The sequence below is a fragment of the Protopterus annectens genome, chromosome 12.part0, assembly GCF_019279795.1.
Source record: "Protopterus annectens isolate FY-2018-M chromosome 12.part0, PAN1.0, whole genome shotgun sequence".
Classification (NCBI taxonomy): domain Eukaryota; kingdom Metazoa; phylum Chordata; order Ceratodontiformes; family Protopteridae; genus Protopterus; species Protopterus annectens.
The window spans coordinates 780718312-780730800 of NC_056746.1; the positions used below are offsets into that span (position 1 = coordinate 780718312).

The window sequence follows — 12489 nt, forward strand, 5'->3', positions numbered from 1 at the left end:
GCCATGGAGATAACTGCAACACACTGCGCAGGAGGGGGTACCAGTGTTGGCACTGCCAGACTGGAGCAATCAAGATCATCCTTGGTTTTTCCTGTTTGACTTTTAGTAGAACTTTGGAGAGCAGAGGCAGCGGGGGGAAGGGTAGACTGATAGGTTTTTCCAGCTGAAGGACAGGGCATCCACTTTCCAAGCTGGTCTGTTGGGAGTCCTTGTGCAAAACTTGTCCAACTGGTAGTTCTGGGGGGAGGCAAATAGATCTATGTCTGGGCTCCCTGATTCGCTTGTCAACATGTTGAAAATCCTTGGTTCCAGTTTCCACTCATGTGGGTCCATGAGGTTTTTGCTTAGTCCGTCTGCCAGTGTATTCAATTTTCCTGGCAGGAATTGAGCTTGTAGGTGCACTTGGTAGCTCACGACTGTGTTCCACAATGCCATGGCTAGTCTGCAGAGGGGTTAGGAATGTGTACCCCTCTGCTTGTTTATGTACCACATAACCGTGGTGTTGTCAGTCTTTACCATCAGTTGTCCTGGAAGAATGTAGTCCTTGAAGGCTGTCAGAACACACTGTACAGCTAACATTTCTTTCTGATTGATATGTAGGTGCAGTTGACTTGGGTTCCATTTGCCCTGAATGCACTTCCCTGCCAGGTGAGCCCCCCATGCATAGTCTGATGCATCTGTAGTTAGGATGTGGGCGGCAGGGCGTAGTGTGAATGGTAGTCCCTTGTTTTGGTGGCAGGCCTCTGCCCACCAGAGGAACACCAGGAGTAGACAAGGTATGATAGGAATCATTGTTTCCAGGCTGTGAGAATGTTGACTCTGTAGACTTTTTAGATACCACTGTAGTTTCCTCATATGCAGTCTTGCATATGGAATTAGAAGAATGCAGGAGGCCATGACCCCCAAGGCCTGCAGTACTTGTCCTGCAGATAGCAGGGTTTCTGTGGCCACTTGTCTGAAATAGGTTACCAAATGAATTTGCTTTTCTGGCATGAGGTAAGTCATCTGGGCAGCTGTATTCAAGCATGCTCCCACGAATGTAATTTGTTGACAGGGTATCAGTTGTGATGTCTTTTCATTTATGGTGTACCCCAGACAAGTTAGAACCCTTTTTACAAACGCCAGATGATTCAAAAGTATGCCCTGGCTTTCTGCCTGAATTAGACAATCGTCCAGGTATGGGTATATCTGAATACTTCTTTGCCTGAAAAAATGCAATAACTGGAGCCAGGCACTTTGTGAATACCCTGGGTGCAGTAAACAAGCTAAAGGGCAGTGCAGAAAACTGATAATGCATGTAGCCTGCTTTGAAGCGTAGGTTTCTTCTGCAAGATTCCCTGATTGGGATGTGCAGGTATGCTTCTTTTAAATCTAGTGTTACCAACCAGGCGTCTTTGCCTAGCATAGGAAGTAATCGGTGAAGAGTCAGCATCAGGAATTTGGGAATCTCCAGAAAGGTGTTTAGAGTAGACAGGTCCAGGATTGGATGCCATGATTTGTCTTTTCTGGGTACCAGAAAAAGTCTGGACTAGAAGCCTTGTCCTTTTTCTTTTCTGGTACCAATTGAATAGACCCCCATGCTTATGAGGAAAAGTACTTGTTTTTGAGCCTCTGCCCACTGATTTGGGGGCAGGTCTGGCCACCCATTTGGTGTTGGTAATGTGTGGAAATGAAATCTGTATCCCTGGGACACCATATTTAAAACCCATTTGTCCTGGGTTAGGAGTTCCCAGTTCTATGCATGAAGAGCAATATTTCCCCCAAAAGGGGTGGTCAAAAGTTGAGTGCTTGGGGATTTTAAAAGGAAGTCAGTGAGATTGTTTACCACAAGGGGGGTGTTTTGTTATTTCCAGATTTGGAAGTGGAGCCCCCCCCCCCACTGCTTAGTTCTGTGTGTTCCCTGGGACTGAAACCTGGGGTATTTGCTGTGTCTGGGTTTGGCTTGAGAGGACCTGGAAGGGACTGGAAAGGACCAGTTCTTAGGAGGCCAGTGCCTACTAAACCTTGGAGGTTGCACTTGTAAAAAAAAATCTTTTTAACAGTTTGCATAGACTTAGCTTTATCTTCCATCTTTTTAAGAACTTCTTCAGCCTTGTTGCCAAACAGACAGTCCTGATTTAAAGGAACATCCAACAATTTAGCTTTAACATGATCAGGCAAAGTTGCTCCTTAAACCAAGCATGCCTTCTAAGCACAGACCCAGTAACAGCAGCCCTGCAAGAGGCCTCTAAAGAATCAAAACCACATTGCAGAGTAAATTTTCCAACTTGTTCAGCAGAATGCATTAAGTTCTGTAAAACTTTATTTTCCACACAGTCAGGAATCAACATCATTTTCTGTTTAAGCAGTCCAATAATATGTTGCTGATATTTTAACATATGAAATTGGCATTTTAAAGCTCTGACTGCCAAGGTTGCAGAAGTATAAATCTTTTTACCCCATCTATCCAGCGCCCTGGAGTCTCTCTCAGAAGGGGTAGGATTTTTAGCAGTAGAAGCCTTAATGCCCTTGGGCCCCTGAGAAATAGTCTCTGGATCTGCAACAGGATTTTTGAAAAGGAACTTGAGGAATTCAGGAACCCTGTAGTATCTGTCAGGTTTACTAGGAGCAGGAGGCAGGGAATCAGGAGCCAAACTGGATTCCGAGAACCGATCAACAATGTCTAGTACGGGAGGTATAGCCAAAGGCCTATGCTGAGGTAAGAAGGAGGAAATCTCTAAGCCTCTTTTTTGAATCAGAAAATTCCTGGCTTTCCCAGTGGAAATGGTCCCTTAAAATATGTAAAGTTTCCCCAAAACAAGAATCCTCAGGAGGGAAAGCAGAGGGAATAGAATCCTCTGCATCTGAATCCTCATAAGTAGGTATGGACAAATCCAGGTCATCAGAAGAATCAGAATCCTGATCAGAAGACTCATAATCAAGCTCAGCCCTAGCCCTTTTGGGGGGGGGGGGGTTGACTACCCTTGATTAGAGTTATTAGATCTTCAGCCACTTTTATCATTTGTTTTTTAGGCATAAGGGCCTGGGCGTCGTTTTTTTAGACATAGATCGAGATTTAGGCCTTAGTAATGAAGGAGGTGTCGATTTAATATGCGAGTCTGTAGGCCTGAATACACCCTCAGAAGCCGGTGCCTGCACAGCAGCTCTGGACCCATCCAAGGTAGAGACATCCGTGGGTTCCATAGCTGAAGTATCTCACGGCATACCGGACTCCAAATGGGTCTCAGTAGAGACCTGCGAATCAGAAGTAGCGGGCATCAGGGGCTGCAAAAACACCTCACTGAGTACCAGCGAACTGGCAACTGGCTTAGGAGAAGCGTCATCAGCAGTTTTGGACCTCGGCGGCCTGTCTCTGACTTTATCTTTGTGTTTTTTCAGAATCCTGGTAGTTGGATGGCTAACCGACATTTCTGGATAATTAAACCGAGAACCGAACTATTAAGAGGAAAAAATATACCGACGACGGAGAGTGCGCTGATTAAATAAAGCACAAAGCCGACAGCAAGGTACATTGTGGTCAGGGCCTAGGTAAGGAATACAGTACGAATGAAAATCTTTATGAGGTATTTGCTTTCCACAAGTAATGCAATTATTAACTTTTACTCACATCGGTAAGGAGCAAGAAAAAGTTTCCCCAACGGGGTACTTAGCTTTAAGTTGAAGACTTCGGTTCTGAAACTCGAAAACGAAAATTTCAGGAGTCTGCCGACCAGCACTTGCAAACTGCTTCTGCTTCGGGCACCGCACGGCAAGAAAGACTGATGTAATGACGTCGGCTGCATGTTTTATAACCCTGATGACCGACGCAGGACCCAAGATTTTGTTAATCAGGCTGACTGAGGGCAACCTGCAAGCAAATTTCCAAATGTAATGACTGCAACAGTGAAACACGAAGAACATCTGCAAATTCCTGAATAGTTCCCTAAGTCAATAGATACTGAAGCACTCCTGGAAAGAAGGCCAAATGCTCCCAAGGGGGCTGAGGAATGCCCATGAAAGGTGAAAGATTTCCAGACCATGAAATACCCTAGGCAGGTAATGGACAAAACCCAGAAATCCTGAGTAATCTTTAAATCAAACAGGAAAGGGATAGGGACAAAGAAATTAAAGAGGAATGAGGCTGAGAATCACAGGATAGTCAGACAGCACCTGACTTATCAGGAAAATTACACTTCTGTCTCATTCATCTGCAAAACCTTGTAATATCTCTTTCTGAACCTCGGAAACCTGGGCACAATGCCATTTAAAGAACCTCCATCATTCTAGAAATTATGTCCCCAAACGAAATCACCTTGAAAGGAGTGTCAGGACTTGTGAACTCCTCCTCCTCAGACTCAAAGTCCAAACAAGAGGGGACCCGAGATGAATAAGCAAGGAACTCTATCTGAATCCACCTACTCTTCAGAGGAATCCTGTTCCCCACATCTTTTAAGGGGAGCAGTGGACCTAGGGGAAGCAGGAAAGTACAGTTGTGTACACTTACCATAAATGTAGACGTTAAAGAGTGTATTCACTGTTGCAGTCATCACCTGTGGGTTATCCCTGCTGTGGTAGCCCTCGGCCGGTCCGAATACCAGAGCAGATGTTTTTGTCTCTCAGCTGTTGTCGTCTGTAGTCTGACGTCAGGTTGTCAGTCCTATAAAGCAAGGCAGCCGATGTCATTACATCAGTTTTTCTCACCCTAACCCGTCAGAAGCACAAGGACATAAGGAAAAGTGGTCCTGGTGGCTAAAGGCTACCGTGGGAAGCTTATGTCTCCCAAGGGGAAGATGCTATATGGGGGATGGAGGGAAACCAGGACTGCAACAGTGAATACACTCGAACATCTAAATTTATGGCAAGTGTACACAACTGTACTATGTTCTTCATGTTTCACTGTTGCAGTCATCACCTGTGGGAGGATTCCCAAAGCTGAGGAGAGGGGTGGAAGGACAGGTTAGTGGCCTAGGCATGGGTCAACAGGACCTGCAGAAATGCAGAGGCAAACCCTGCCCTAGACTTAGAAAAAAGAGGTAGGTGGTAATGCGTTGTAAAGGCATGGACAGAGGTCCAGGTGGCAGCTTCTAAGACGTCCCTGTTGGCGACTCCTCTGAGGAAGGCAGTGGAAGTGGAGGCTACCCTAGTGGAATGGGTATGGACAGACTTGGGGGAGTTCCCATGTAGTCCTGTAGCAGAAATGGATACAGTGTGAAATCCATTTGGAAATGGATTGTTTGGAAATGGGAGTTCCCCTCTGCCCCAGGAGCAAAGCTGACAAGTATTTGGTCTGTTTTTCTGACTGGTTTAGTACGGTCCAGATAGTATCTGAGTTGTCTGTGCACGTCTAGCAAGTGTAGAATTCTTTCCCCCTTGTTTTGAGGGATGGGAAAAGGGTGGGTAAGTATATGGCCTGGTTGAGGGTCACATCAGATACTACCTTGGGCATAAAGGAGGGATTAGTCCTCAGGGAGACCCTGTCTGCATGGAAAATGATGAAGGGCTTAACAGTCATTACAGCCTGAAATTCTGATACCCTTCTGGCTGAGGTGATAGCTAGAAGGAAGGAAGTCTTCCAGGAGAGGTATTTCAATTCTGTAGAAGCAGCAGGTTCAAAAGGAGGTAAGGTTAGTTTTTCTAGAACATAATTCAGGTCACAGGGTGGCATGGGAGGCCTTCTGGGAGATGTGATATTAGAAGCCCCTCTGAGGAATTGCTTAATCAGAAGTGGCTGAGGCATGGATTTTAATAGAGGAGAAAGAGAGGGCACTATTGAGCAACTCAGCTAGGTAATCCAAGATGAGATTGAAGGATGGGAGAGACTGGCCCCTTTGGACTGGTTCCAGGAGCAGAATCTTTTCCATTTCCATGTGTATGATTCTCTGGTGCTGGGCCTTCTGGCCTCTGTGATGTCTAGGACCTGTTTGCTTAACAGGGACTCCTTGTTAGCTTTTAAGGTATAAGCCATGCTGAAAGATTGAGAGTCTAAGTCCGGGTGCAGTATCTTCCCCCTCACCTGGGTCAAGAAGTCTGAGATCAGGGGAAGCTGCTTGGGGGCTGTAAGGTCAGTCTGCGCAGTAAGGGGTACCAATGCTGTCTGGGTCAATCTGGAGCAATGAGGATGGCCTTTGGTCTCTCTTCCCCATATTTTGATCAGTACCTTGGGAATAAGGGGCAGAGGAGGGAGCATACACAAAGAGGGAGATCCAGGGGAAGGTCAAGGCATCCACCTTCCACACTAGGAAGTGATGCGCCCTGGTACAGAACTTTTGCAGCTGCTGGCTGAGGTGCGAGGCAAAGAGATCCACTTCCGGAGTGCCCCACTCCTAGGTGATTTGCAGGAATATTTCCCTGTGGAGCTGCCATTCGTGAGGGTCCAGTTAGTTTCTGCATAGGTGTTGTTGACCCCTGGTAGATACTGGGCAATTAGGTGTAGACCCATGGAGGTGGCTGTAAGCCATAGGCTCATGGATAAACCTGCATTGTGGTTAAGAGTGGGTTCCCCCATGTTTGTTGATACACCACATTACTGTGGTGTTGTCTGTTTTCATAAGGAGAACCCCTGGACTGCAAATGGGGTTTGAAAGATGTCAGAGCCTTTTCTATTGCCATCATTTATTTCTGATTGATGTGCAAATGAAGTTGCTGGGCATCCCAATGACCCTGGGTGCACTGCCTGCTAGGTGAGCACCCCAAGCAATGTTTGAGACGTCGGTGGTGATGGTCTGTCCGGAACGGTGGAGGATGAAGGGAAGAACCTTGTTACTAGCACAGGCCTCTGCCCACGTCAGAAACTCGGCCTTTATACATGGGATCAGAGGGAGAGAGGTCTACTAGAGGTGAAGAGTGCTGGCACCAAAGGTTCTTTAAATACCACTGAAGTTTTCTCATGTGAAGCCTGGCCAGAGGAATGAGAAGGATGCAAGATGCCATGTATCCCAGGGCTTGCAGGAACTTCCTCACAGTGAGGTGACGTCTGGAAGCCAGCTGGGTGAAGTAGAGAGGCAAGAAGCTCTGCTTTTCTGGGGATAGGAAAGCCATTTGGGATGCTGTGTCTAGCACAGTTCCCAAGATAATGATCCTCCTGGTGGGGTTTTGCTTTGATTTCTTCTCACTGATGGTGAACCCTAGGAAAGTTATGAGTTATTTGACAAAGAGAAGGTCCTGGAGCAGCTTTTCCTTTGCATACTGCCTGAAAGAAGCAGTTGTCCAGGTAAGGGTAAATCTGTATACTTCTCTGTCTGCAGAATGCTATGACTGGGGTCAAGCATTTGGCGAATACTGTGGGAGCAGTAGATAAGCCAAAGGGCAACACATAGAACTGAAAGCCTTGTCAGCCTGCTCTGAAGCGCAGGAATTTCCTGCAGGATTCCCTGATGGGGATGTGGAGGTGTGCATCTTTTAGGTTTCTAAGGTCACTAGCCAGGCATTTGTTGTTAACATAGGCAGCAGCTGCTGCAAAGTTAGCATTTTGAATCTGGGGACCACCAGGGAGGTGTTCAGAATGGATAGATCCAGGATGGGGCGACAAGTGCCCTCTTTTCTGGGTACAAGGAATAGTCTGGAATAAAAGCCTTTGCCTGTTTGATCTGAGGGGACAGGTTCTACTGCCCCTGGTATATGAGAGTTTGGACCTGTTTCAATGCCTCTGCCCACTGATTTGGAGGCAAGTCTGGGTACACTCTTGGAATTGGGAGTTCGCTGAAAGAATTTGTATCCCGGAAAAATTATCTTTAAGACCCATTGGTCCTTTGTTACAGAAAGCCAACTGTCTTTGAAGAGGGAGAGCCTTCCTCCTAGTTTTTGATGAGTGAAGGGAGGACAGAGGGGGGAGGGGGAGTCAATGCGAGTGTCTGCCATAGAAGGTTGGCTTAGACCTCCCTGCCTTGGAGATGGAAGTGGTCCATTGTTTACTTCTCAGGGCCTGGATGGTCTGTCCCTGCAGGGCTTACCTTGGCCCTATCTGCTAGGTGCAAGAAAGGCCCCAATGCTTAGAGGGAAGGTTCCTACTGAATCTGGGAGGTTGAACTTAAAATAAATCTTTTACTGTTTGCATAGATTTTGCTTTGTTTTCCTTCTTTTTAAACACCTCTTCTGCTTTTTCCCCAAACAAGCGCTCCTTATCTAGGGGTGCATCAATATGTTTAGACTTGACATGATCAGGGAGAGGTTGTTCCTTCAGCCATGCATGTCTCCTAATAACAGATCCTGTCACTGCTGCCCTGCTAGAGGCTTCTAGGGCGTCACATCCACACTGTAATGAGTGTTTGGACACTTGACAAGCACAATGCAGTAAATCTGCTAACTCTTCTGAATTGGCAGTCAGGAAAGGTGGCAACCTTCTGTTTTAATAGTTCCAAAGTGTGTTGTTGATATTTTAACATATGGAACTGACAATTCAGCCCTCTGATAGCTAAGGTTGCAGAGATGTATACATTTTTACCTCATCTGTCCAGAGCTCTGGAGTCCTTGTTAGGAGGAAGAGGATTCTTGGCAGAACAAGTCTTAGCTCCTTTAGGTCCCTGTGAAATGACCTTCTGGGTCTGCCGCAGGATTTCTGTACAGGTATGTGTGAGAGTATTCTGTAGTATCTGTCAAGTTTACTGGGAGCAGGAGGGAGTGAGTCAGGGGGCTAAGCTGGATTCATGAAAACATCATCCACCACTTCTAAAATAGGGGGGATGGCCGGGGGTGTGTGCTGTGGCAGGTCCAGAAACTAAGTCTTTTCTTAGACTGTGGGAAGTCCTGAGATTCCCATTGGAAATGTTCCCTGAGGGAATGAAAGGTTTCCCCAAAGGAAAGGTTGTCTGGAGGGGAGGCAGAAGGGATGGATTCCTCTGTATCTGAATCTTCATGGATGCTGTTCCTCTTCAAAAACAGAAAAGTCAGACTCTTCAGAATCCTGTTCTGTCAATTTCTGGAGGAGGGTGCATTTTCCTTTTAGAAGTTGTAGTCTGACTACCCTGGATAAGGGAGATGAGATCCTCCGCCATTTTAAGCATTTGTGCTTAGGGTGGTGGAGCAATAGCAAGATGGTGGGTAGAAGCAGATTTCCTAGGAGTGGCCTGGCTTCTAGGCCTGAGAGAATCAGTCTAAGAGAAAATGCTATTCAAATGTGAAGACGTCAGTTTTTGTCTAGATTTGATAGCGTGAAAGGCCTCCTTGGAAGCCGGTGCCTGCGTCGCAGGTCTGGACCCAACCGAGGCAGAGACAGCCAAAGAAGCTTTCTGATTTCTGAGACACACCAGACTCGGAAAGTGTCTCAGCAGAAGCCTGCATAGATATTGAATCGGGCATCAGGGGCTGCGAAAGTGCCACAATGAATTCCGGAGAACTGACTACCTGCTTAGCGGTAGCATCGTCTGAAGGCTTAGCCTTGTGTAGTCTGTCTCTATCTTTACCTCTACATTTTTTCGGAATGTCCACAGATTGTTGGCTGACAGACGCCATATCAGAATGCAGACAGAACATGAAAATAACTGTCTGCAAAAAGAGCTCTACGGCAAAAAAGTTATTGCATAAGAGGGCACAGAACTGGCAACGAGGGACTCTGTGGTCTGGGCCTAAACAAGTCACGCAGTAAGAATGCAAGTCTCGGTCTGGGATCTGCTTTCCACAGGCGAGACAATTGTTAACTTTTTCGGACATTGGTTAGTGCAAGAAAAAAGGATCCCCAATGGAGTACTCAGCTTTTAGAAGTTTTCAGCTGAAATTCAACTTCTGGTAGCAACCGACCGGCACTCGTGCAAACTGCTTCTGCTATGGGCTCCACAGCAAGCAAGACTTATGTAAGGATGTCGGCTGTCTTGCTTTATAGCACTGATGATCTGAAGTCAAACTACAGGCGACAGCAGCCGACGCAAAAAACATGGACTCTGGTATTCAGACCGGCCAAGGGCTACCACAGCAGGGATAACACACAGGTGATGACTGCAACAGTGAAACATGAAGAACATCAAAAACTCCATGAGGAGGTTTGAAAGCCATAAGAGCATTAAACAACCCCCGAGTGAAATTCTGCCATTCACTCTGAGGGTCCTTAGGAGCCGGAGAAACATGCTTTTTTGTTTCTTTTTCAAAGGGACATATGCCTTGTAAAATTTAGAAGGCTCAAACCCTAGACAGCATTCAATAATTGTAATTTGAACTTCCTCTCTAACCTAAATCTGAGGAACAACCCTAGGCCCTTTGGAAATAATCAGCCACAGTTCCCCTTGAACGTCCAAAGCGGATGACTGCAAGGCCTCCAGGGACATGCGAGAGGCTGGATACAGGGTGGCCTCCAAACCAAATGTGGCAGAGGAATCCAGTGGCAGAGCCAGATGAACCACGGTGCTTTCACTAGCCTTGGGAGAGACATCAGGCAGAGGTGGCACACTGGAAAAGTAACACCTAGACTTCTTGGCCTTTTTCTTCAAGGACAGCTGACCCTCGGAGTGGGAAGTTCCTTTCATGGTGTCTTTTGCTAACCGCTTAAGATGCTGGTTCTCCAAGTAAAAGGTCAAAGAGGAAAGCAGACTACAGAGAGTCTCTAGAAAGAAAGCCTGACAAATAGAACAGGACATATGGTCCTGGAAAAGTGCTGAAACTAAATAAGCACTGCCTGTGACTATTTTTATGGGGAATCTCTCTCCCCGTACTAGCATTTACCCTTTCTGAATGACATGAACCCCACAAGCACCACACAAAAAGAAAAAAAATAAAAGCAAAATAACCCAACAGGGCCTTTACCTGAACTGGCCTGGTGAACCAGCAAATGAACTGGGTGTCCAGAAGACAATCAAAGGATGGTGTTCAACTGGCGGCAAAGTTGTACTGAGCATGCTATGTCTGGATGGCACCTTTATGCCCTACACTTTATGTGGGGAGCATACATGTGATGTACAGCATACCTTAAAGCAACCGCTAGGCTTTGGGCTGCCCTTGACAGGGGATCCCTATTGTAATGAATACTGCAACAGTGAAATGGAAGGACATCAATTATTATTTGACACAATGTACAGTATGAAAGTGAATTACGCTGCAGATGGTACTGTATATGTTTAAGCATTCAGAACATACAAGAAGAAATGATGCCATGATTTTTAATATGCAACATATTCCTCTACCCATGTTTACTTTGTTTCTTGAATGATATTACAGTTTACACCTCTAATAAAGAGCTCACCAAGGGACTGTGTGTTGAATGTGGTGACAATCTGGGGACTAGCGATAGCTTCAAGTCGGTTCTTCAGAGCCTCGAGATGCACACATTTCTCAGAGTAGTCTGGAGTGTCCACCAACATTGCTAAGCTGCTCTGCATGCTAGTAAGTTTGGCAGCAATCACAGTTACATCCTATAACAAAAATGGAGACCAGCTACATGAGCTCATTATCATATTTCAGCTCATCACAAGCAACTGATTTGAGCTTTATATCAGTACTATATGTTGAACAGTACAATGTGTAGTACATATTAAAAAGGCTGAAAACACAAATAGAGGGAAAATTAGCAACTTTCCAAAGGTGGTTTCAGGAAAACAAGTACACATAGATATTAAAACATTTTACTACAACACTTATTTTACAAATCACCACTACAGTAACACTTCATTAGCACTGTAGCACATTGCAGTCTCAGCATCAGTGAACTACAGTTAGGTGCAAGCACTTGCTACACTAAATCTGTTCACAAAAATTAGGAGGATCACTGCTTCAATGTTTTCATAACATATGGGACTTACTTTCAGGCAGACATTAGTCTTAAGGTGGGAAACTTACCTAGACCAGGCTCAAGGCTACCTTTTAAACCAATGCTGTTACCCAGAAATGTGTCTACAAAGGGGAAGTAACCCACAAAATCATCCGTTACTTTTGTGCAGCAAGAAAGGAAAGTTGTGTAAAATCTTACCATAACCATAGATGTCCTTCTCTTCCATGTTGCATCTACATGTGGGTTTACCCTTCTTCCTCTCCAGTTCTTCCAGCCAGGTTTCCAAAGATTTTCAGTCCCTCTGGGTGTGTCAGATGTCTGACATGGCAATAGTAATGTGGGCCATAAAAGTGACATCTGCATGCACTGGACTTCAGAAACTAAAAGAGGCCTCGGTTGGAGCCATTCCTATAAGGGTATAGCCTGTCCAGTGTCACCCAGAACAGCAAGTACAGTCTGACAAGAGGGGAAGGTGGGAGGGAAGGAATACTGCATTATGGAAGAGGACATCTATGGTTATGGTAAGATTTTACACAACTTTCCTATGTCCTACTCCAATGATGCAGTATTCTACATGTGGGTGACTGCCAAAGTTCACCGAGTACTGGGGGGTGGCTTAGATGATGTTTCCAGGAATCCAAGTACGATAACCCTGGCAAACCCTGCCCTGGCTCTGAAGATATGGTCCAATTTGTACCGTATTTCTTCGTAAGACCTAACCAGAGAATAAGACCTAGCATGGTTTTCCAGGGTGGTCATGATATAAGCCCTACCACCAAAAATAAGCCCCAGTTAAGATAGTCAACAACACGCAACGGACG

General features: G+C 45.8%; 1 protein-coding gene across 2 annotated transcripts in view; it reads right to left on the minus strand.

Moving 5' to 3' along the window:
• COG7 (component of oligomeric golgi complex 7) overlaps window positions 1-12489 on the minus strand; it is a 4201489-nt gene that overhangs the window by 3694227 nt on the left and 494773 nt on the right. For both annotated transcript variants that reach the window (XM_044089821.1, XM_044089822.1), the window contains exon 4: window positions 11144-11312. In XM_044089821.1, coding sequence (XP_043945756.1) covers window positions 11144-11312 — 169 coding nt within the window. The remainder of the gene's footprint in view (window positions 1-11143; window positions 11313-12489) is intronic.